At 53.2% G+C, this 22,730-nt stretch overlaps 2 protein-coding genes and 1 long non-coding RNA gene across 4 annotated transcripts; 1 reads left to right on the top strand and 2 right to left on the bottom strand.

Annotated features, from left to right (window-relative positions):
- Nucleotides 1-3,533: 3,533 nt before the first annotated feature.
- Nucleotides 3,534-7,512, bottom strand: LCN9 (lipocalin 9). Its single transcript, XM_020888463.2, has 7 exons — nucleotides 6,510-7,512; nucleotides 6,146-6,282; nucleotides 5,786-5,859; nucleotides 5,427-5,537; nucleotides 5,134-5,235; nucleotides 4,950-4,991; nucleotides 3,534-4,716 (listed from the first exon to the last, which is right to left on the bottom strand). Exons 1-6 carry the CDS (start codon nucleotides 6,603-6,605, stop codon nucleotides 4,972-4,974), a joined length of 540 nt encoding a protein of 179 aa, XP_020744122.1. The 5' UTR covers nucleotides 6,606-7,512; the 3' UTR covers nucleotides 3,534-4,716; nucleotides 4,950-4,971.
- Nucleotides 7,513-8,661: 1,149 nt separating this feature from the next.
- Nucleotides 8,662-19,420, top strand: GLT6D1 (glycosyltransferase 6 domain containing 1). The gene is made up of 5 exons (XM_020888508.2): nucleotides 8,662-8,771; nucleotides 10,328-10,407; nucleotides 17,059-17,106; nucleotides 17,763-17,900; nucleotides 18,572-19,420. The coding sequence occupies exons 2-5, from the start codon at nucleotides 10,334-10,336 to the stop codon at nucleotides 19,239-19,241; spliced, it is 930 nt and encodes a 309-aa protein (XP_020744167.2). The 5' UTR covers nucleotides 8,662-8,771; nucleotides 10,328-10,333; the 3' UTR covers nucleotides 19,242-19,420.
- LOC139031070 (uncharacterized) lies at nucleotides 11,780-17,794 on the bottom strand. Of its 2 annotated transcripts, XR_011483508.1 has the most exons (3): nucleotides 17,706-17,794; nucleotides 12,827-17,530; nucleotides 11,780-12,578 (listed from the first exon to the last, which is right to left on the bottom strand). It is a non-coding gene; the product is annotated as an uncharacterized lncRNA (long non-coding RNA). The 2 variants fall into 2 exon arrangements; XR_011483507.1 differs by having other exon boundaries at nucleotides 12,827-17,775.
- Nucleotides 19,421-22,730: the final 3,310 nt, after the last annotated feature.

The following is a 22,730-nucleotide window of genomic DNA, read 5'->3' as shown; positions in this document are numbered from 1 at the left end:
TAAACTGGGTTGTCACTGTTGGCTTGGTAGCAAGGCCTTCAGAGAGGCCTCTGGAGCCTCACTCCTGGATTCCAGCTTGCGGCCCTGGGGCAGGGGCCAGAGCTGACTGCCTCCCTCATGGGCCCCAGGAGGATGCTTCCTGGGTTAGAACTCGGGCTCGAGGTCTGTTTACCCTGCCGGTACTTTCCAGGGACAGTTTCTCATCCTCCGTCCTCAGTCATTTTGCAGGAAAAGCAAAGCCAGGCTTTCCTGCGTGCGTTTGAGTCTCAGCGGGCCCGACAGTGGTTGGCATTGCTTGGAGTTTGTCGAGTGTCTCGAATCCAAACATTATTTTTTATCAAGTTTGGGTCCCCCCCCCCCCCCCGTTATTTCTTAAAATGTTCTGGTGGTTTTTCGGGGGTGTGCATGTGTTGGCCTGGGTCACTCCCTGCTCTCCACAAGACTCCAGTTCAGTGCGTGTCAGGCCTTTGGGTCCTGCTTGTGGTTGCTGACATGCCCTTCATCTTTGGAAAAAGGCTGTATCTGTTTGGCTGTGCTGGCTCTTAGATGCAGCATGCGAAATCTTCAGTTGTGGGCATGTGAACTCTTGGTTGTGGCATGGGGCGTCTGGATCCCTGACCAGGGATCAAACCCAGGCCTTTCCACCTCAGCCCTCTTTCTAGCAGCCGTGTCTCCAGGGAGGTGTCCGGAGCTCAGGCATGACCCTGGGGCTGCTGGCCTCTGTTTCCTGGTCTCTCCCCCTACACAGGGCTTTGTGGCACCTTCTGTGCCCATAGACCTGCCCAAGCGGGGCCCTGCTCTCCTGTCCCGCTCCTGCCCTGCCAGGAGGCTCCGTCCGGCCGGCTCCGTCGGGCCGGCTCCGTGTTGGGACAAAGCCCTCCAGGGGTCCTTCCTCCTGCCTTCTGCTGGCTGAGGCCAAGAGAGAAGGCTGCTCCCTTCCGGAGAGGAAAGGTGTGGGGAGTCGGGGATGAAAGAGCCGCATGCCTGGATGCCTCCTGCCCGGCTGGGCGGGAGGGCTCAGCCGTCCGTCCTTCCTGCCCTCCCCCGGCTGGTCCTGTGGTCTGAGCCGCCGCACTCCATAGGCCCCTGAGGCTGCCCCCACCCTGGAGTCTTCCCACACCTGCACTGGACTGGCAGAGTCCCGTCCAGGAGTGATTCACGCAGCTCAGTGGGCGTGGGTCCCGGGGACCGCTGCTCACAAGTCCAGGAAGCTCAGGATGTCAACGCCCCCTGCCCCTGCCAGACCCAGCCTCCAAAACTGCCGCCAGCATCCACTCCAATGCTCCGGGTGCCTGACTCTGGCCCGGCCGCCTTGGCAACGGGCATCTTCAGGTGGGGCCCCGTGGGGCAGGGTTGGGGTCTGGGGTCTGTCAGGCCTCCCAGTGTCCTCTCCTGAAAACAAAATCTTTCAAAATCGTAACAGGTAGAATGAATATAGATGCTGAGAAAAACATTCCTGTTTAAGACCCCATTGGCACTCTGGGGCAACCGGATGTCTTTTCTACCTACTGTCCTCAAGCCTCTTCATACTGTTCAAGGGGACGGCAGAGGATGGGATGGCTGGATGGCATCACCAACACCATGGACATGAGTTTGAGTAAGCTCCGGGAGTTGGTGATGGACAGGGAGGCCTGGTGTGATGCAGTTCATGGGCTCTCAAAGAGTCAGACACGACTGAGTAACTGAACTGAACCGTCCCCAAGCAGCTTACTTAGTTTTTAAAAAATTGCAGTATAGTGTAGAGTGTTTCAGGTGGGCAGTAACATGACTCAGTTATATATTTATGTTTTCAGTTTTTTTCATTGTAGATTATTATAAGGTATTGAATATAGCTTCCTGTGCTATACCGTAGGTCCTAGTTATTATCTGTCTAATATATGCAGCTAAGTCGCTTCAGTCGTGTCTGACTCTTTGTGACCCCATGGACTGTAGCCCACCAGACTCCTCTGTCCATGAGATTCTCCAGGCAAGAATACTGGAGTGGGTTGCCTTGCCCTCCTCCAGGGGATCTTCCCGGCCCAGGGATCAAACCCATGTCTCTAATATATAGTTGTTGGAGAAGGAAATGGCAACCCAATCCAGTGTTCTTGCCCAGAATTCCCCATGGACGTAGGAGACTGGCAGATACGGACCGTGGAGTCACAGAGAGTTGGATACGACTTAGCCTCTGAGCAGCAGCATGTATTGCTGAGTGTATGTTTTAATCCCAAACCGCTCAGTTCTGTACCCTGCTTTCCCCTTCGGTTACCACAAGTTTGTTTTCTATGCCTGTGAGTCTGTTTCTCTTTTGTAAATAAGTTCATTTATTTCTTTTAGATTCCACAAGAGATATCATCTGATACTTATCTTTTTCTTACTTCACTTAGTATGATAATCTCTAGGTCCATCCATCTTGCTGCAAATGACATTATGTCGTTCTTTTTAATGGCTAAATAAATATTCCACTGTATGTGTGTACATCTTGTTTATCCACTCATCTGTGGATGGACACTTAGATTGCCTCCGTGTGCTGGCTACTGTAAACAGTGAGGCAGTGAACACTGGGCTGCGTGTATCTTTTCAAGTTAGAGTTTCCTCCGGATATACACCCCTGTGCTCTGACCGTGGGCCGTGGGCTCCAACTTCCCTGCCCTCTGCACCTGTTTCCTTCCACCTGGGGGTCTCTGGGTTTGGTTGGGCAGTGGGCAGCCCCAGTCCCACACAGAGCTCCAGAGCCCTGCTCAGACAGCCAGCAGCTTGGGGACACCCTGCTCTGGACTCAGCTCCCCTCTGAGCCTCCTTCTGGAGCAGGTACTGCTTCCCCGTGGTCTGGAGTCATGAGCCACCACCCAAGCGTCCTTCTGAGCAGCCCCAGTTCTCCCCAGACACCAGCTTTCCACACCAGCAGGCCCCAGCCGTGTGGGCAGCTTCCTACATGTCCCCTGCCATGGCCCAGCAGGCTGGAGTGGGGCTCCAGATACGGAGCTGAAGGCTGGGCTCCTGAGAGTGTGGGCTGCCAAGGCCTCCAGGCCATCCAGATGGTCTCCCTGTCCTTGCATTTGGCTCCTTAAGAAGGGACTCAAGCTTTCCATTCCCACTGCCTGGGGCCCGTTCCCAGGGCAGCTGACTCAGCGACTATGAACAGACACTGGTGCTGGGCGGGGTGCGTTTCCTGGTCCTCCAAGCAGCCCTGGCCCCCATCTGGGAGGTTTCCTGGGCAGCAGGCTCTGGGGAGGGTTTCAGGCTGTGCTCTGATGCAAAGGGAGGGATGGGGCCGACTCCTCCTCACCCTGGGGGGTGCCCCCCCACCCGGCCTTGCAGCTCTCCCTTGAGCTGCCCTGCAGGTGGGTAGGTGTTGAACAAGCACATGAGGGTAGTCTGGTCCCTATTCAGAGGGCAGTCTGGGGAGGCGGAGGGAACCCTGGGGTGGGGACAGGGGCCTGGGGGGTGGCGGGGGCTGGGTCCCCATGAGGCCAGGGCTGGTGGGAAGCACCCCAGGCCCTGGGGAGGGGAGGAGCCTAGTAACTTTTTCTGGGAAGGAAGGACCAACTCTCTCTTTTTAACCTTTTATTTTGGAGCACTGGAGATTCACAGGCAGGTGTGAGAATGAATGCAGAGAGCTCCCGGTCCCCCTCGTCCACTCTCCTGATGCCGACTTCCTGCAGGGCCGTGGGGCAGCATGCCACCCTCACCCATGCTGCAGTGGGTACCCCCCACCGTTGCAGATTCTCTGTCCTTCCTGCCGGGCACCCATGTCCGCCGCTGCCCAGAGCCTCCGGCCCATGAGAGCCCTGCCCTTCTCCAGGGCCCCTCCCGCCACTGCCCCCTGAGATGGCTGCGGTTTTGTCACTGGGAGACCGAGCCTTGGAGGTTGGCTGCTTTCACTCAGCCCGAATCCCTGGAGGCCCATCATCTGTGCGGCGTCTGGTGTGTGGCTCGACCACACTTTGTTCAGCTGCTGGCCTGCAGGGAGCCCCGGGCTGTCACAGTTGGGGGACGCTGGGCAGAGCTGCCCAGAGGTCGTGGTGTGGACATGATCTCACGTCTCTTGGGTGGATGCCCAGTGGACAGTCAACTTTTAACCCATGAAGCAACTGTGGGCTGCTCAGGACCTCCCAGTGAACCCACCAAGAGTTGGGGTGAAGGCAGGGGTCACTGGTATCGGAAGGGAATGAGAGGCTCATGGCCTGGTTGACGACCTTGGGGACCTCTCCCCCCAAACTTCACAGACCCCCATCAGAGGGGCCTGCAGGCTCCTGCTTCTCAGAAGAGATGCTCTGGTGGGTCAGTCCCTGCAGGAGGAGGGGGTGAGCTTACGGGGGCCAGGCCGTTTCCTGAGAGGGAAGGTCAGCTGGAGAAGGAGCCTGTGTGTGGTGGACAGTCCCTGCCCAACCCCCGCCCCCCAACAATACGTCTGCCCTCAGATCTCAGCGTCCAGAACCTGGGAACGGGATCTTGTTTAGGGAAGAGCTCTCTGCAGAGGGAATGAGGGTGAGGATCTTGAGATGAGGTTGTCTTGGAGAAGGCTGGTGGTCCTCACTCCAACAACATGTCCTCAAAAGAAACCGAAGGAGAGAGACACGGACCCAGAGGAGCAGCAGTGCAACCAGGAGCTGAGACTGCGTGATGCGGCCACGAGCCGGGGGAGCTGGGAGAGGCAGGAGGGACCCTCCCTTGGAGCCTCCAGAGGGAGCTCAGCCTTTTTCACGCCTGGATTTCAGACTCTGGGCTCCAGAACTGCAAGAAGATGAACTGCTGCTCTCTGGGGCCCAGTTTGCAGCCCAGCATTACAGCCACCCCAGACCTGGAGGCAGGCGTGTTTGCCAAGCCTCCACCACCCCAGGAGGCTCCCTGTTTTGGGGGCGGGATGACCCCTGCATGCAGGGTGAGGGATGGGCTTGGAGAGGGGGCCCCCACCGTCCCTCTGGCTTCTTCTGCCACCTGGCCAGCACCCAGCCGAGCTCACGCACCAGAAGGCCTGGATGGGCGCCTCTACCTCGTGTAACAGGGATCTGGGAAGACAGTCAGGTTCTCAGACAGGGACTGCCTGGGGTCCCCGCCCCACCCCAGGCCCTGGGCTCCTGTCCCCACCCCCCCATCCCCTTCAGTGCCTCGCTGGCCCAGGATGCTGGTATGGAAGGCAGTGACACCTACTCTGGTTGCTGAAGGGGATGATCTTTTCTGGGCCAAGTCCATGTGATTTGCAGGCTTTGTTGAATCTGTCCAGGAAGCTGTATTTCAGCTCTGGGAACCGTCCTGTGGACAGAACAGTTTGGGCCGTGTGGGGAGGGGAGGCGAGGGGAAGGAGTGGCAAGATGGGGCACCTGGACGAGTTGGGCACCCACCCCCCGATGCTACGGGATGCAGGCACCTCAGGGCATGGCCAGACCCGCACCTCCCCGGGGAAGGGGCCGCAGGCAGGGATGAGGGGCCCCGGGACGCAGTACCGTAGAGCGCCAGCACTTGCGTGGCCGTCCCATTCCTGAAGTTCCGCATGTGCAAGATGACGTAACGCTGGTAGTCGGCCTCCAGGATCCGCAGGCTGTTCTCTCCCAGGTCTGCGCAGAATCTCTGCTCAGAGCCTGCAGCCCCTGGGGCCCGCAGCACAGACTCTCGAGGGTGCAGGGGCCGGCGAGGACCCCTGATGCTCTAGAGCTCCCCACGCGCACGCCCCTGGCTGGCCCTCCCACCGCCCTTTACAGGCCAGGCCCACCCCACTCGCTTTGGGGTCGGCTGTCAGGGGGTCCCATAAACCCCTATATTGGGGCTCACTGGGAGTGGGGCTGTCAGACAAGGGTCCACTTACAGTTGATGGTGTATTCCCCGCTCTTGCCTGTTTTGCTGCAGACCACGGCCACGTCCGTGCACTCTGCATGCAACCTGGACCCCAGCGGGTGATGCCCACAGCGCGACCTCACCCAACTGCACGTGACCAGTGGCCCCCAACCCCTCCCCGCCCCGTCACCACGTCCCCTGAACCCCTGCCCCAGCCTCAGCACTCTGCTGCCCCCCACCTGGTGGCCCCTGCCCCACATACAGCGCCCCCCGCCCCCAGCTGGGCCAGACTCCCATCCACATGGGTGGGGGCGGGGGTGAGACTGCAGGGGGGCAGGGTGGGCGGGGGCCTCCGTGCTCCCCAGTTCCAGAGGATGGGGACATCACTCACATAAAGTGGAAACTGAGCTTGAGCCCACCATCCTCTACGACCTGAATGCTCTTTATGAAGATCCTCAGGTCTCCGCCTTCCTCTATCCGCTTCCTGTTGTCTGCGGCCATGGAAATGGAGTACCAGGTCCCAGAGACCTGGAGGACAGAGGCTGCGGTGGGTGCAGGCGTCCTCATTTCTGGGTGCCTGCTCCCTCCCGGGGCCAGGCCCTGGGCATGCAGCTCCCACCCAGCCAGCCCTCTCTGCCGTCGCAGCTGGGGGAGAGAGGCAGACCCCGAGGGACAGCAGCTTGTCACAGTGGGAGACCCCAGGTGCAGGCGCCCTGCATCCAGACGCCCGGGGAGGGCCCGGACTGCAGCCCCACCTTGGAAATGTCATAGTTCGTCTGCACGATGCGCTGGGTGTTGAAATCCTGGGCGCAGACCAGGCCCAGCCCCAGGCTCAGCAGCAGCAGCGCCATGCCCTCCAGTGGGTGGGCGCCCAGCCTGCCTGCTGCCCGCCGCCTTTATCCCCCTCCCTGCGCCGTGGTTTCCGGCTCCAGCTCTTCTGCGTCCTCCGCACGGGCCTCCGCTTACTGGGAGCTCTGCCAAAAGCCGCCCCCGTCCTCCGCAGGCGACAGCTGGCTCTGACTGCCGCCCAGATGGGGGCCTGGCTGGGTCTGAAGTCGCAAAGGGAAGTGGGGACAGGTTGGTGTCTTGGCCTAAAGCCCTGCCAGCCACAGAGGTGGGTGGCGCTGGGGCCTCTCTGAGCCATCGGATGCAAGTGGCAGAAGACGGCACCCCTTCCAGCCCAGCCTGGCCTGGGCGCTCTAATTTCAGAGCTCTGAGGGGTCCTGGCAACCACGCGTGCAGGTCAGGGTCCTAAGCTTCGATGGACAGGTCTTCACTGCCCTGGTACATCCGGGCACAAGGCGGGCTGGTGGTCAGGGTGCAGGCTGAGCTGGACCAACTCGGGCAACAGGCACTAAGTCCTATTTTAGAGAACAGACACAGTTTATGTGTTGATATAATTTTTTTTTTAATTGAACACCTACTATGTCCAGGCTCTAGGATTAGAGTGAAGCACCGATTCTCAGGAGGGCCATGCTCCAAGGGGGCATGCTAACACTAGACAAACAGCAAATGACAAGCAGGGGTCTCACCAGCCCCTCTTGGCCCACTTCCTAACCCCGCAGTCGCTGGCCTTCCCTGCCTCTCTGGACAAGCCGAGCCCAACCCCTACATGGAATCCTTCCTGCTCAGTGGGGTTCCTGCATCAGCCACCTGTGACTTATTCCTGTTTTCTGGGCTTGCCCGGCCTGCCCTGGCCGGACCTTCAGCCTCCGGCAGCCTGTCCCCATCCTCATGAGGACAGGGGACGGCGGGGACAGAGCTGGTGCCTCTGGTCCACAAGCCAGTTTCCTGTAGGCCGGGCGGGAGGCACTGCTTCACAGAAGCGCTCCCTGCACACCGACAGCCCCCAGGATCTGGTTGGAAGGTCACAGGCTCTGTCACCGAGGACGGCTGTGACCACAACACGGCTCTGACATGCCTCCCGGGGTCAGGGCATCTATGACCCCACGGGACAAGCAAGGGGCTCGGTGCTTCAGCGCTGGGGCCCCGTGACTCTGTCTAGGGTGATGCCTGCTTGAAGGGCCCTCCAGGGCTGCTGGAAAGGGCTGGATTCTTGAGCCTGGGAGAGGAGTGTCCACGGCCTGTCTCCACCACCCTCACCCCTGTGCCTGCCGGGTCACCTTCCCATCGAGACGCAGCCATGGACGTTCGGCTCCAGGAACGATGACAGACATGGACACCCAAGTACCTACACAAACGCATGCACATGTGTCAAAGCATACACATGCACACTCGTGTGTGTGCACACATGGCCCCATCCCACACCCCAGAGGCTTTAGCGCATCTGACAGATCTTATAACCTGAAGTGTGTTATTTCTATAATCAGAAAGATGTACTTAAAAAATACGCTGACAAGCAAAGGGTTTGCTCTCCCTGGGGGAGTCCACAGCCTGGAGATGAGGGAGGAGAGGGCCGCTCTTCTCTAACACAGTCATGAACAGACTACTTAAAACTCCTCCCTGAAAAGTCAGGCTCTAGGAAGCAAGGAGGGATGACAGAGGAAGTGAGATGCAAAAGAGAATTTAAAGTAAGAAACTCCCCTGTTGGTCCCATGGTTCAGAATCTGCCTTTCAAGGCAGGAGAGGTGGGTTTGATCCCTGGCTGGGAAACTAAGATCCCACCTGCCCTGGAGCAACTAAGCTCGTGCGCTGCAACTCCTGAGCCCGTATGATGCAACTAAAGAGTCCGTGCACTGCGGTGAAAGATTTCGCACGATGCAACGAAGATCTATCATGACACAAGTAAGACCTGATGGAACTAAATAAATAAATATTAAAAAAAATACCCTTTAGTTTTTCAAACAGGACAAAGTCCTGTTGTCCGGCAACCCTGAGGAGCCCCAGGCAGCAGAGGCATCATTGTGACCCCGACTTTCTGGGGCTTACATCATCAAAGGGGGTGCTGACATCACCACCCACGGAAGGCTCAACACCCCTCGAGCCTACCTTGGTGTCTAGCCTGGGACTCTACAAAGAGAGATCCAAAGAGAGACGCTTGAAGAGCATCCAACCCGGTGAGCTGCCTCGGCACCTACCTCGGGAGTGTTGTCGCTGAGACACTGTGTTGGAGAACCACACCCCCGCCCCCCGCCCCCCGAGTGGTACCCTGCCCATGTAGAATTGCTAATACGCTTGGGTTCACGGGGGTGGGGGTAAGGGAGGCAGTGCCATGTTGTGGGGCAGTGGAAGCCTGGCCGGTGTCCAGCTGGGGTACAACCAGCCTTTGCTGGTTTTCAAAGTAGGAGATCAAAAGAAATAGACAGAGGACATTTCGTCATACATTTGTGCTTAGGTCAGTAAACCCGTGTAATCGTTATGAATTTACTGATGAGATAAAGTTCTTTCCTTTGTCTTTAAAGCCTAGTCTCTTTTGTGCGCTCGTAGCATATCTCAACAAAGGTCCGTCTAGTCAAGGCTATGGTTTTTTCAGTAATCATGTATGGATGTGAGAGTTGGACTATAAAGAAAGCTGAGTGCAGAAGAATGGATGCTTTTGAACTGTGGTGTTGGAGAAGACTCCTGAGAGCCCCTTGGACTGCAAGGAGATCCAACCAGTCCATCCTGAAGGAGGACTGTGCATTGGGAGGACTGGTGCTGAAGCTGAAACTCCAATACTCAGGACACCTGATGCGAAGAGCTGACTTATTTGAAAAGATCCTGACGCTGGGAAAGATTGAGGGCAGGAGGAAAAGGGGACGACAGAGGATGAGATGGTTGGATGGCATCACCGACTCGATGGACATGGGTTTGGGTGGACTCCAGGAGCTGGTGATGGACAGGGAGGCCTGGTGTGCTGCGGTTCATGGGGTCGCAAAGAGTCAGACATGACCAAGCGACTGAACTGAACTGAGCACATCTCAAGTCAGACCAGCCACATTTCACGTGCTTGACAGCCACACGTGGCCCCTCTCCTGGTCCGTGCAAGCTAAGGCTGCATGCTGGCTAACCAGGTGCTGGCAATGAAATATCAGCGTCTCCATTCTGCCCAGTGCATAGCGCATAGCCCTGCAGACATGCGCACAGTGACCCCGCGTAGAACACGTGACATAAACCCCGGTGCTGGCTAGAGCCAAAGTTTCCGTGTTAGCACCTGGCGCCTTTCGTTCAGGTTTTAATCCCCGCTCCAACGTCTGTCTGGAGAAGGCTCACGTGTTCTTAGCCTGCTGTAGTCTTGGGGCAAATGGTGCATCTTACCATCTCTAGGGGAGAAGGAGGGAGAGGTCGACTTTGGGGGCGGACTGCATCCTCGCCACAACCTCACTTTGCTGTTGCTGCTCTCGAGTGGAGACTCCGTCACACATCTTTTACGAAGCCAAGGTGGACATTGATAAGGCCCAGGGGTATCCAAGACGGCACTCAGTCCCCAAAGGAGTGGCCAGCACCCCCAGGAGACCCTAGTGGAGAAGGGATGTCCCTGTCTCCCCACCCTTTCCCCAGGGCTGAGCATCCTGGGACCAGACGCCTGGGTTGGTGCCCCAGTGTGTCTGAATGAGTCCATGAGTCCGTCATCGGGAGGCGGCAGAAGTTTTCAACTCTGTTTAAAACTGACTTCTCTCTCCTTCTCCTCTAGGAGACAATGAACTGTAAAAGGAAAATGCTGCTGTTGATTCTGGGTCTTTCATTTTTCCTGGTGTTTGATCATTATTCCAGGTAAATAGAAAATCTCAGTGAATCGACACCTGCAGTGCTTGGCAGAGCTCAAAACCTCCCGAGTTTTGTTCAAAGCTGTTAATAACACTTCTGAAATGAATCAGCTGTTACCTCCCCTCTCTGTGGGACCAAGCAAAGTATACTTTCATTCTTTCATTTTTAAACATTCAACACATGGTGATCAAGCCCCAGGTTCTGTCCTCGGTGCTCAAGGAGCCGTGGTAATAGGGGGAGAAGGTCCCAGGGGGAGGAGGCAGAGCAAACGTAACAGAGTGTCGGGGATAACTTTAGAAACTGTTTATTTATTTGGTCACGCTGGGTCTTAGTTGCAGCACTCAGGATCTTCCATCTTCACTGTGGCATGCGGGATCTTTAGTTGCGACATGCAAACCCTTAGTTGTGGTAAGTGGGATCTAGTTCCCTGACCTGGGATCAAACCCAGGCCCCCGAACTGGAACTGCAGTGTCTTAGCCACTGGACCACCAAGGAAGTCCCTGGGATAGCCTATTTTACATGATTAATGTCACCAAGAAAAACTAAAATGAAGTCATAGCACTGAGTTGCTATTTCAGACAAACTGTAAATGGTCCCAAAGTTCCGTCTTGTTCTGACATAAACAAGACAGCGGTGACCTGCCCTGGCAGCCTGTGTGGGCCAGGGATGCATCTGGGCCCAGCGCAGTTTCTCACGGAGAAAAATGCGAATTCTTCCTTCCTCTGTGCCCGTGCCTCGTGGGCCCCTTCATGAGCAGTGCAGACTTCCCAGATGCCGTCTGAAAAGCAGTCTTATCATGAGAGACAATGTCTTTAAAAACAAAACCTTTGCAAAATGCAGATCTGACAAAAAGGCTTGTATCCAAAATATGCAAAGATCTCTTAAAACTCAACAACAAGGAAAAGAAAAACTTCATTAAAATGGGCAAAATCTGGACAGACATCTCACCCAAGAAGACATAAAGATAGCAAGCAGGCATCTAAAAAGATGCTGGACATCATTTGTCATTAGATAATTGGGCTTCCCTGGTAGCTCAGCTGGTGAAGAATCCGCCTGCAATGCAGGAGACCCTGGTTTGATTCCTGGGTTGGGCAGCTCCCCTGGAGAAGGGATAGGCTACTCACTCCAGTGTTCTGGCCTGGAGAATTCCATGGACTGTTTCGCCCATGGGGTCACACAGAGTCGGACACAACTGAACAACTTTCACTTTCAGTTGCAAATTAAGACAACGACCACAGCTGTGTGGTATAGCCACGTTGAAGACAGCGTGATGGCGTCTTACAAAGCTAAATATGGTCTTTCCGGTGATCCAGCTTTGGTGTTCTTAAGTATCATTAATCCAAGTAATTTGAAAGCGTATGTTCACAAACAGCCCACATAAGGCTTCATAGCAGCTTTATTCACAATGTCTAAGCACTCAAGATGTCCTACAGTCAATGAATGGGTAAATAAACTGCGGTGCATTCAGATAAATGAATATGATTCAACGATAAAAAGAAACAAGCTATCAAGCCAGGAAAAGATACAGAGGAAATGTCAGTACACATTGGTAAGGGAAAGAAGCCAGAAGCCAATCTGAAAAGACTACCTACTGTGTGATTCCAGCCACTTGAAATTCTGGAAAAGGCGAAACTGCAGAGACAATAAAGGGATCAGGGGTCTGGGGGTTTGGGGACCAGTGGGTGGACAAGCACCGAAGATGTGGGGGCAGTGGAACTGCTTATGGTGGACCCGTGGAACTATACCTTTTCCAAAACCTGAAGAATTTTCTAGCACAAAGAGTGAATCTTAACCTAGACAAATTCAACTCTCATTTAGGAAGTTGAGGGAATCCCAGGAAGTATTGCTGTATGTGACCAGGAGCATCGAACTGTACCAAACACGCCAGAAGCAAGCTCCCCGAGGGCTGAGGAAGGTGCCGAGAGAAGTCGCCTGGGAACCAGTGGAGTCTGCAATTTGTTGTTGCTCAGTTGTGTCTGACTCTTTTGTGACCCCGTGAACTGCAGCACGCCAGGCTTCCCTGTCCTTCACCAACTCCTGGCATCTGCTTAAAGTCATGTCCATTGAGTCGGTGATGCCATCCAACCACCTCATCTCTGTCGTCCCCTTCTCCTCCTGCCCTCAGTCTTTCCCAGCATCAGGATCTTTTCCAATGAGTTGGCTCAGCTCTTTGGAGTCTGTAAACATAATGGGAAGATCAGCCACGCAGGGGACTGTCTCTAGTGGATAACATCATTTCCCCACAGGAGGGCAGGACAGCAGCTCTGATGCCAGTGTGCGTGCGTCTGGGGACGGAACAGTTGAGTGAGTGGATGGTGAGTGACAGTGCCTGGGTAATCGGGGGACAGTTAGGTGATCCCTGCGGTGACGCATTAAAGCTGGTGAAGCTACTCACGGGTAGCTTCGTGGAGCCGGGGAGAGTTACCTGGAGAAGTATTTCCAGATTCATGCCTCTGTGCCAGCTGGCACAACCACACACGTGCCTTCCCTGCTTGCCCAGCCGCGAGGACCTAGAAGCGAGGAGCCCGCGGGAGCAGCCAGCACACCCAGCCCCGGGCCTTGGTTTCTAATGTTATTCTACGAAACAAAGCAGAACATCAGGCCAGGCTTCCTTGGAGATGTGGCTGTTTCTAGGACCGGGGACAGAACGTGTACAGGATGAGCCTGGAGCAGAGGGACACAGGAGCCAGTGAAAGTGCTTCCGGTGGATAAAGCTGGAGGAATCTGAGCAAGAAAAGGAAGTTGTATTGGGTTATATCCCAAAGCACAAAGCAGATCTTCCTGAGTGCACACTGATATAAATAAATCAACAAGTACCTAGATGACAGGGAAGAGACAATACCGTTCATAAGAAGCCCGAGTAACTGATGGAGATACTGACCTCCCGGAGGCGGAGTGCATGGGCTGCCGTAGCACTTCCCTACGAAGATTACAGTAAGGATTTTAAGTGAAGTCGCTCAGTCGTGTCCGACTCTTTGCAACCCCATGGCCCAGGCTCCTCCGCCCATGGAATTTTCCAGGCAAGAGTACTGGAGTGGGTTGCCATTTCCTTCTCCACAGGATCTTCCCAACCCAGGGACCGAACCTGGGTCTCCCACATTGCGGGCAGATGCGTTACCAGCTGAGACCCCAGGGAAGCCACTTGACAGGGAAGTCAGAGTCGCTTGACAGCGGAGGAGCCTGAAAACACGACCTCGGCTGGGTGGTCGAGGCCCCTTGGGCGGGACAGGGCGTGCTGTGGTCTGAGGAACGCAGCCAGGAGGACCCCAGGCAGACGTGCGTCAGGTGGGTCCTGCAGAGGATCCTGGGGACAGAAGAAGGGCTTTGGGAACAAGCTGAGGAAATCTGATGGAAGCAAGGAGTTGAGTTCATAATGGGGCCCCCTGGATTCACCAACAGCAGCGGACGCCCGGTACAAATCCAAGCTGTCGATGATGCGGGGGACGGGTGCAAGGGCGTCCAGGGACCATCTTCACAATGTTTGCTATGAAATTGCTCTAAAAATAAAGTTCATTTTGAAAGGAGGGGACTCAATGTCCATCAACAGATGATGGATCAAGAAGGTATGGCGCATGTATACAAAGGAATTAGAGCGTGTTTAGTTGTCAGTCTTGTCTGACTCTTTGCGACACTTTGGACTGCAGCCTGCAAGGCTCCTCTGTCCATGGGATTTTTCAGGCAGAAAAATGGAGTGGTTTGCCATTTCCTTCTCCAAAGGAATATTACTCAGCTGTGAAAAAGAAAACAAAATAATGCCATTTTCAGCAATTGGATGGACCTGGGGATTATCATACTGAGTGAAGTAAGTCAGATATAAAATGACAAATATGTGATGTCACTTGTATGGTGAATCTAAAAAGAAAACAAAAAAAAATAATACAAATGAACTTACTTGCAAAACAGAAACAGATTCTCAGACTTAGAAAACAAATCTATGGTTACCAAGGAGGAAGGGTCGGGGAGGACAGAGAGATTGGGAGACTGGGACTGACGTGGACACGATGCTACATACAAAATTGGTGACCAACAAAGGCCTTCTGTAGAGCGCAGGGAAGTCTGCTCAATATTCTGTAATAATCCAGAAAGGAGAAGAATGTGAAAAAGAATAGATACAAGTATGTGTCTAATTGGATCACTTTGCTGTGTGCCTGAAACTAACACACATTGTTAATCAACTCTACTCCAACATAAAAATGAATAAAAGAAGGGGAAATAAAGAAAAATAAATGAATAATGTAAAATCAAGGCAGAAAAAATTAACCCCAGTGCTTTGGTGTCACGCCTTGTCTGTCTTTCAGTGGCATTTTACCTCCAGGAGAGGACTGGGTGTTGAGACCATTCCTTTGGAGCCATAGTGATGGGCCCTTCTCTGCAGAAAGGAATGCACACCTGTCCACAATGTGAATTTTGTCACGTTCCCACAACTGTAAAATGATGCCTGGCATGTAGTAGGTGCTCGGTCATCATATGGCTAAAAAGAGCACATAGATGGATCTGAATTCTTAAAAGTTTTGTCACTTAAATTTCACAAGAGGTCTGTGTTCAAATTCAAAACGTAAATGATTTTTCCCATTGATCTGAAGGATCAATCATTTACTGGGGGGCTGACAAATTTAGCAAATAAAAACACAGAATGCTCAGTTGCATTCAAATTTCTAATAGTGAATCATTTTTAGCTGTGATTTCCCCACACAATACGTGGGACATAGTTACACGAAAACATGTGCTGCTTCTCTTAAGCTCACAATGAATGGGGGTCCTGCAGTTGCCAGGCAGACCCCGGTCGGGAAGAGGCTTCTCTGCCAGCAAGAATCTTCATTGTGTGAAGATTCTACAGAGTGGAGGGCAGAGTGGGCAGGAGCCAGGAGGTTCCTATGATGGAAGAACCAGGAGGAAGAGGAAGCCAAACATGGACCTTCTTGGAGGCAACTGCTATCAACCGCTATTGATTTCTTTGCTCATTGGCTCGGAAGTGTTTTGAACACGTGCACATCTACGTGTTGACTAGCTTGTGTGTGCCGTGTGAGTACAGACGTGAGAGCTGGACCATAAAGATGGCTTGTGCATGCTGAGTCATTTCAATCATGTCCAAGTCTTTGTGACCCCAGTGGACAGTAGCCCGCCAGGCTCCTCTGTTCATGGGATTCTCCAGGCAAGAATACTGGAGTGGGTTGCCATGCTCTTCAGGGGATCTTCCAAATCCAGGGATCAAACCTGCATCTCTTCTGTCTCTTGCACTGGCAGGTGGGTTGTTTACCACTAGTGCTAACTGGGAAGCCAAAGAACGCTTCAGTCAGTCAGTCAGTCAGTCAGTTCAGTCGCTCAGTCGTGTCCGAGTCTTTGCGACCCCATGAATCGCAGCACGCCAGGCCTTCTCGTCCATCACCAACTCCCAGAGTTTACTCAAACTCATGTCCATCGAGTTGGTGATGCCATCCAGCCATCTCAGCCTCTGTCGTCCCCTTCTCCTCCTGCCCCCAATCCTTCCCAGCATCAGGGTCTTTTCCAATGAGTCAACTCTTCACATGAGGTGGCCAAAGTACTGGAGTTTCAGCTTCAGCCTCAATCCTTCCAATGAACACCCAGGACTGATCTCCTTTAGAATGGACTGGTTGGATCTCCTTGCAGTCCAAGGGACTCTCAAGAGTCTTCTCCAACACCATAGTTCAAAAGCATCAATTTTTCGGCGCTTGCATTGAAGAATTTATATCTTCGAACTGTGGTGCTGGAGAAGACTCTTGAGAGTCCCTTGGACTGCAAGAAGATCCAACCAGTCCATCCTAAAGGAAACCAACCCTGAATATTCACTGGAAGGACTGATGCTGAAGCTGAAGCTCTAATACTTTGGCCACCTGATGCAAAGAGCTGACTCATTGGAAAAGACCCTGATACTGGGAAAGATTAAAGACAGGGGGAGAAGGGGATGACAGAAGATGAGATGATTAGATGGCATCACCGACTTGATGAACATGAATTTGAGCAAGCTTTGGGAGCTGGTGATGGACAGGGGAGCCTGGCGTGCTGTCGTCCATGGGGTGGCAAGAGTTAGACACTTGCAACTTTTCTTTTCTGCCCCGTGTCAGTGCTTTAGCTGGTGTGTAGCACGTGTGTAAGAGCAAGGACCCTGGTGTTTATCAAGGAAGAGGCAGGATGCCGGATGGTGGCCCTGCACCACTTGCTTCACTGGGCAGCAGACCTGAGACGGCGGTGGGGTGCCTTCAGTAGACAGCGGGGGAGGGGCTGCCTTTCGTCTGGACGTAGCGCTAGCCTGCTGCTAGTTTCCCTCAGTCCTTTCCCCAGCCACACGCTCTTCTTTGCCTTCCTCCCTGGCCATCATCTCCTTCCTCTGCACATCTCTCCCTTCCAAACCTAGGAAGATGTCTCCTCCCCAGGTGGCTGTCCCTGGTCCCAAATCTGGGCTGGACATGCTGCGTTCAGCACTACGCTCCAAGCTCTGAGGCTCCCCTTGGCACCGACCCCTGGGGCTTCTTTAGAGCCATCCCTCTGCCCCAGGTGCCCAGTGGGTGGGGGCCAGGGCTGTGGGTCCACTGCTGTTGGACCAGCGCCTAACAGCACCTGCCACACTTCAGGGGCTCCTCAGATAATTGTTGAATGAATGCTTGACTCATAATAACTTGGTTTTCCCTTTGCATCCAGGAAAAATCAAGAAGAAGAACTTCAGCTCTCAGACTGGTTCGACCCCAGGTAAGGATGAAAATGTCTGCATGTGAACACACACACACACACACACACACACCCATGCACACAGACACACAGGAATCCAATCTGCAGCGATTAGGTTTTTTCTTTTTCCCCAATCACCAAATTACAGCCATCCTGGGAGGTTCCCAGTCACTGGAGTTCATGCTGACCCACTCCACTTGTTGGAAGCTTCCTGATTTATTGAAAATTCTATGAACAGCTTCTCCTGATTTTGGCCTCAGCTCTCGGGAAGGGTCCTGTCTCCTGTTGTGGTTCTGGGTATCTTGCTTCCTGATTACCTGTCATCATCCATTAGCCAATTCCCTTCTGGTTTTAGATTGTTTAGCTTGCGGCTCTTGCCAGGAACGCTCCAGTGACTAACTTTGTACATATTAATATACATTCTGACATTGTCTTGTGAGTTCATCTGTGGGGTAAATTCCCAAAACAGAATCATTAAGTCAAACAAGACAGATATTTAAATTTTTGTTTACATTATGCCTCTTTAAAAATTGAAAAAAAATTTTTCCACGACATGCTCACGACCCAAACAACAGGAGCCACAGTGTCTGGCGGGCAGAAAGGGACTCAATAAGCCTTACCTGTTATCACTGTTATCACTCTGCTGCTGTTCCACAGGTTTCTCTTTTGTTCAACAGAAAACGCCCCGATGTGATCACCACCACGAGCTGGCTTGCTCCTGTCGTCTGGGAAGGCACTTTCAGCAGAGAGGCCCTGGAAAAACACTACGGAAAGCAGAATCTCACAACCGGCTTGGCCGTCTTTGCTACTGGCAGGTAGGGGTCGCCAAGCCTGTGCCGTCCTTTGTTTTGGAAAAATGCACACCATTATCCATAGACCTCCCACCTCCCAAGGGCGATGCATCCGACCTCTGTAACCACTGTTTGTGGACGGCCTATGCAAAACAGGATGTGGTTTCTCTGTCCTTCCTTGTTGTTCTTGTTCAGTTGCCAAGTCCCTCCTTACTCTTTGCAACCCCTGGACTCTAGCCCGCCCAGCTCCTCTGTCCATGGGATTTCCCAGGCAAGAATACTGGAGTGGGTTGCCATTTCCTTCTCCAGGAAATCTCCCCGACTAGGGATGGAGCCTGAGTCTCCTGCATCGCAGGCAGGTTCTTTACCACGGGAGCCCCCTGTGAAGTCCTTCTCCTCCCTTAGTTGGATCATCAATACCACTTGGCTGTCTTTCCACTAATGTCCAGTTAGCTCTCACACTCCCTTTTTCCAACAGTCGTTCCAAAATTTCAGAGGCTTTTCTCAGACTCCCCAGCCCACTACCTCCCCCTTCCATGACCACTGCAGCTGAAATGCAAACCTGACCTCCTGCCCCCCTCCCTGGGAATGCTGCAGCGCCGACTCGACGCCTCCCACGTGGATGGCGTTTGGTGATGCCCGTCTGAAAACGTTTAGGGAGGCGAGCGTCCTCCTCTGCGCTGTGTGTTTCGCAGGCTTGCAGATCAGTACCTGGAGCTGTTCTTGCACTCGGCGAATAAGTACTTCCTGACCGGCTACAGAGTGATCTTCTACCTCATGGTGGACGCCTTAGTCAGGCTGCCCCAGATCAGGTGGGGGCCCCTCCGACAGTTCAAAGTGTTCATCATCACTGAGGACAGCTGGTGGGCCAACGCCGACCTTGTGCGCATGAAGAGCTTGGCCAAGCACATCATCTGGGACATCCAGGGCGAGGTCGACTTCCTCTTCAGCATGACCGTCACCCAGATCTTCCAGAGTAACGTGGGCGTGGAGGTCCTGGGCGAGTCGGTGGCTCAGCTCCACGCCTGGTGGTACTTCAAGAACCGTGCAAGTTTCCCCTACGAGAGGAGGCCCAAGTCGGCAGCTTGCATCCCGTTTGGCCAGGGAGATTTCTACTATGATGGTGCATTCGTGGGGGGCACGCCCCTGGAGGTCCTGAACCTCGTGGAGGAGTACCTGAATGGCATCATCCACGACCTCAGACTCAGGTTGAACAGCACCTATGAGAAACACCTCAACAAATACTTCTTCCTCCGGAAGCCTGCCAAGCTCTTATCCCCAGAGTACAACTGGGACGCCGACTTCTACCCACCGCCCCAGGTGCAGTATGTCAAGGTGGCCCAGCAGTCCAAAAGGAGACAGTGACTCCCTGGGACCACAGGCCCCGCCAGCAATGGCTCCCCCTGGAAGGTGGGGCACATCTCAGGTTTGAGAGACACAGATGTTTATACTCACCCACAAGGCATTTTTCTCCCTGCAATTGTGAGCCATCCAATTTGGCCACTGCAGGATAAAGAATAAAAGGGTGCTTATTGAATGTTTAACACATGATGTTAATATCTATACATTGTAGATAACTCGGACATAATTGGAGGCACAAAATGAAATTTTTTTAATGGAGAAAAACTCTAATTCAGAGAAAAAACCATATATACATATATATATATATATGCATGGACACAGAAGGGCAAAGGATGACGTGTGGAGGAGAAAATGAAACATTCATGGCTCTCAAGTCCGTGGGTCTGGGGTGCTTCTCAGGCTGGGGAGGCATATTGCTGTGTTTAAACGCCTGGAACCATCTCACCCTGTCCAGCTTGTGACTGGACGTGTGTGAACTAGAGACTTCCTACCAAATACATGTCTTTCTTTTATTGTTTACACAGAGAAGTGTCAAGTTCATTTCTAAAATCTCTCGGCATTTTATTCATTTCTGAGAAGACAGGGCCGAGCACAGGGGTGGAGGCAGATGTCAGCCAGGTCCAGGGAGGGTCCCGCGGGCCCGTCCTCGGGCAGCTGCAGGGCAGCGGGCAGATGCGACTCCGCGGCGCTCCCTTTGCACGTCCGAAAGGGCTTGATGCGGGCAGCTCGGAGCGCCGTGAGGCTCAGGATGGGAAAGCAGCCCCCACGGGTGGCGGGGAGGGGGCTGCTGTGGCTCGCCGAGGTTTGGTCCTGGCAGTAAGTGTGAGGCCCGGAGAATCCCGTGTCATAAGGAGGCAGCCGTCTTCCTCCTCCTTCTCTTGGCGGCACTGCGAGGCACGTGGGATTTTAGGCCCCCGACCAGGGATTGAACCTGTGTCTTCTTCACGGGAAGCGCGGAGTCTGGACCTCCAGATGGCCAGGGGAGTCCCCACAGGCATTCTTCTTAAAGAACCCTCTTTCCTGGGAGAGGAAGTAGGCCGCGTAAGTGTGAAGGCCAGTATTGTCCCCCCCCCCAGTTCTTACGTGGAGTCCTAGCCCCCAGGACCTCAGACCATGACCGACACTGAGAAAGGCCTTTACAGAGATGACCGAGGCAAAATGAGGTCACCAGGGAGGGTCCTCGTCCAGCAGGACCAGTGACCCTACCGGAGAGGGGACTGGGGCCCTGACGCGCCCAGGACAGAGGGAGGTGAAGCGAGGACACGCCCGGGAGAGAGGCCTCCTCCACCGCGGACGTCCGGGCCTCAGAGCTGGGAGGAGGGCTCTTCTGTTCTTTAAGACCCCAGTCTGTGGCAAAGTAATACAGTGCGTGTTCCAAAGGTCGTCACGATTGAAACACTAAAACCGTAAGAAGGTTGACACTCACTCCCGGAGTGGAAGCCAGAGGCCATGGAAAGGTAGGTGGCGTGAGGAAGACGCTCGCTGATGTTCCGCCCTGGAGTGAGAAGCCCTGTCTGCGGTCCTGTCGTGTCCACCACCCCTCCCGGGATGCCTCTCATCAGGACGGTTTCCCTAAAGAACACACTGGCCACGGTGCAGCTCATCCTAGAGGGCTTCCCTGGTGGTGCAGTGGTGAAGAGTCCTGCCGGTGCAGGAGACGCAAGTTCGATCCCTGGCTGGGGAAGACCCCCTGAAGGAGAGCATGGTAACCCACTCTGTGTTCTTGCCTGGAGAATCCCACGGACAGAGGAGCCTGGCAGGCTACCATCCATGGTTCGCAAAGACTCAGACACGACTTAGCAACTCAACAACAAGTTCCTTCTACCTTTTCTCTCTCAGTTGTCCCCTTTGGCTAAATCACCACGCTGTTTTCAGTGATTCATCTTTTCATATATCACAGAGCACCTCTTGATTTTATTTTAAAAATCTATAAAATTATTTCAAAACAAAGTATGATATTCCATTAGCCACAAGCCCTACCTCACAAAGATCACTATCAGCTCTCCTAGGTCATACCTAGAGAGGGGAGGGTGTGATTTAGCTACTGCGCTGAAACCAACAAACAGACAAAAACTAACTTTTTTTCCCCCTGACAATTTACGGAGAAGGCTAGGGGACTTACTGAGAAGGGTTCTAAACTTCTACCTTGAAAGATATTGTGGGATCAATATGAAAGCACTGTAAATTCCCTGGTAATGAAAGATTTTTGATGCCTAGAATTTCCAGGTCCAAGAACAACCTTGTTTAAAGGACTCATGCAAACAGGTCACTCCTAATGACATTTTGCATTTCCATCCCCCTAGCAAAAGTTTACTTCCCCACATGGTGGGTGCTGAGTTAAATTTTTAAAAAATTTTGCTAATTTGATAAGCAAACAGAGAATCTTTTTCTTGGATGGCTTGGGACGTCAAATCCTTTTTTTTTTTTTTAAGTTTTTAAGCTATAGATGCTTTATTTTAAAAATTAAAATAAAATTTTTTTTTGGTCATACCACAAGGCATGTTGGGGGTCTCATTTCCCCAACCAGGAATTGAACCCGAGCCCCCAGAAAGAAGCTTGGTGCCCTAGCCACTGGAACACCAGGGGCCACTGTCAACCCTTATTTTAAACTATAGTCATGAGCCATTTAACCTGGAGGAGGAAATGGCAACCCACTCCAGTATTCTTACCTAGAGAATCCTGTGGACAGAGGAGCCTGGTGGGCTGGAATCCATGGGGTCTCAAAGAGTCAGACACAACCGAGGCGACTTTGCACACATCAGTCATTTGATTCATGCGTGTACAAGTGACCGATTTCTGTCTTTGGCTCGCTTTTCTAACATGACGTTCCTTCTTTCTCAGTGAGTTTGTAATGTGATGAAACCCTTTGTCAAATGCGCTGAAAATACTCATTTCAAGTTGCCACTCCTGTTTCAGTTTTGTCAATAGTGCTTTTGCGATTCCAAAGTTTGTTTTCATAATTATATTGATATTTGGAGAAGGAAATGGCAACCCACTCCAGTACTCTTGCCTGGAGAATCTCATGGAGGGAGGAGCCTGGTAGGCTACAGTCCATGGGGTCGCAAAGAGTCGGACACGACTGAGCGACTTCACTCACTTTGTATCCATAGGGTAGGTATCTCATCCCTTAGTTATAGATATTATAGAACTTTCAAGATTTCATTAAGAATTAACCAAGAATTAATTTTAAGATAATGTGCAGAGTTAGATATATAAGGCTATTTTTTTCCCTCAGAATATCTTGGTCATTTCTCCCACACTTCTTGTTGGAGTCTGCTTGCCAGTGCAGGAGAAGCAGGAGAGGAGGGTCGGATCCCCAGGTCAGGAAGATCTCCTGGAGTGGGAAACGGCAACGTGCTCCAGGAGTTTTGCCTGGAAAATCCCAGAGGAGCCTGGCGGGCGTCAGTGGTCCACGGGTGGCAGCGTCAGACACCACTGAGTGACTGAAGGAAGTGTGCGTACACACACACACACACACACACACACGTTGAA

The sequence above is a fragment of the Odocoileus virginianus genome, chromosome 2 (assembly GCF_023699985.2).
Source record: "Odocoileus virginianus isolate 20LAN1187 ecotype Illinois chromosome 2, Ovbor_1.2, whole genome shotgun sequence".
Classification (NCBI taxonomy): domain Eukaryota; kingdom Metazoa; phylum Chordata; class Mammalia; order Artiodactyla; family Cervidae; genus Odocoileus; species Odocoileus virginianus.
This window is presented reverse-complemented; position numbering and strand designations above follow the sequence as displayed.

Coding starts and splice junctions, on each gene's coding strand:
- GLT6D1 (XM_020888508.2), top strand. CDS start 10,334: ATGAACTGTAAAAGGAAAATGCTGCTGTTGATTCTGGGTCTTTCATTT. Junction 17,107..17,762: donor TCAGACTGGTTCGACCCCAG/GTAAGGATGAAA, acceptor TTTGTTCAACAG/AAAACGCCCCGATGTGATCA. Junction 17,901..18,571: donor GCCGTCTTTGCTACTGGCAG/GTAGGGGTCGCC, acceptor TGTGTTTCGCAG/GCTTGCAGATCAGTACCTGG.
- LCN9 (XM_020888463.2), bottom strand. CDS start 6,605: ATGGCGCTGCTGCTGCTGAGCCTGGGGCTGGGCCTGGTCTGCGCCCAG. Junction 5,860..6,145: donor AAGCTCAGTTTCCACTTTAT/GTGAGTGATGTC, acceptor GCTGGGGTCCAG/GTTGCATGCAGAGTGCACGG. Junction 4,992..5,133: donor CATCCCCTTCAGCAACCAGA/GTAGGTGTCACT, acceptor CTGTCTTCCCAG/ATCCCTGTTACACGAGGTAG.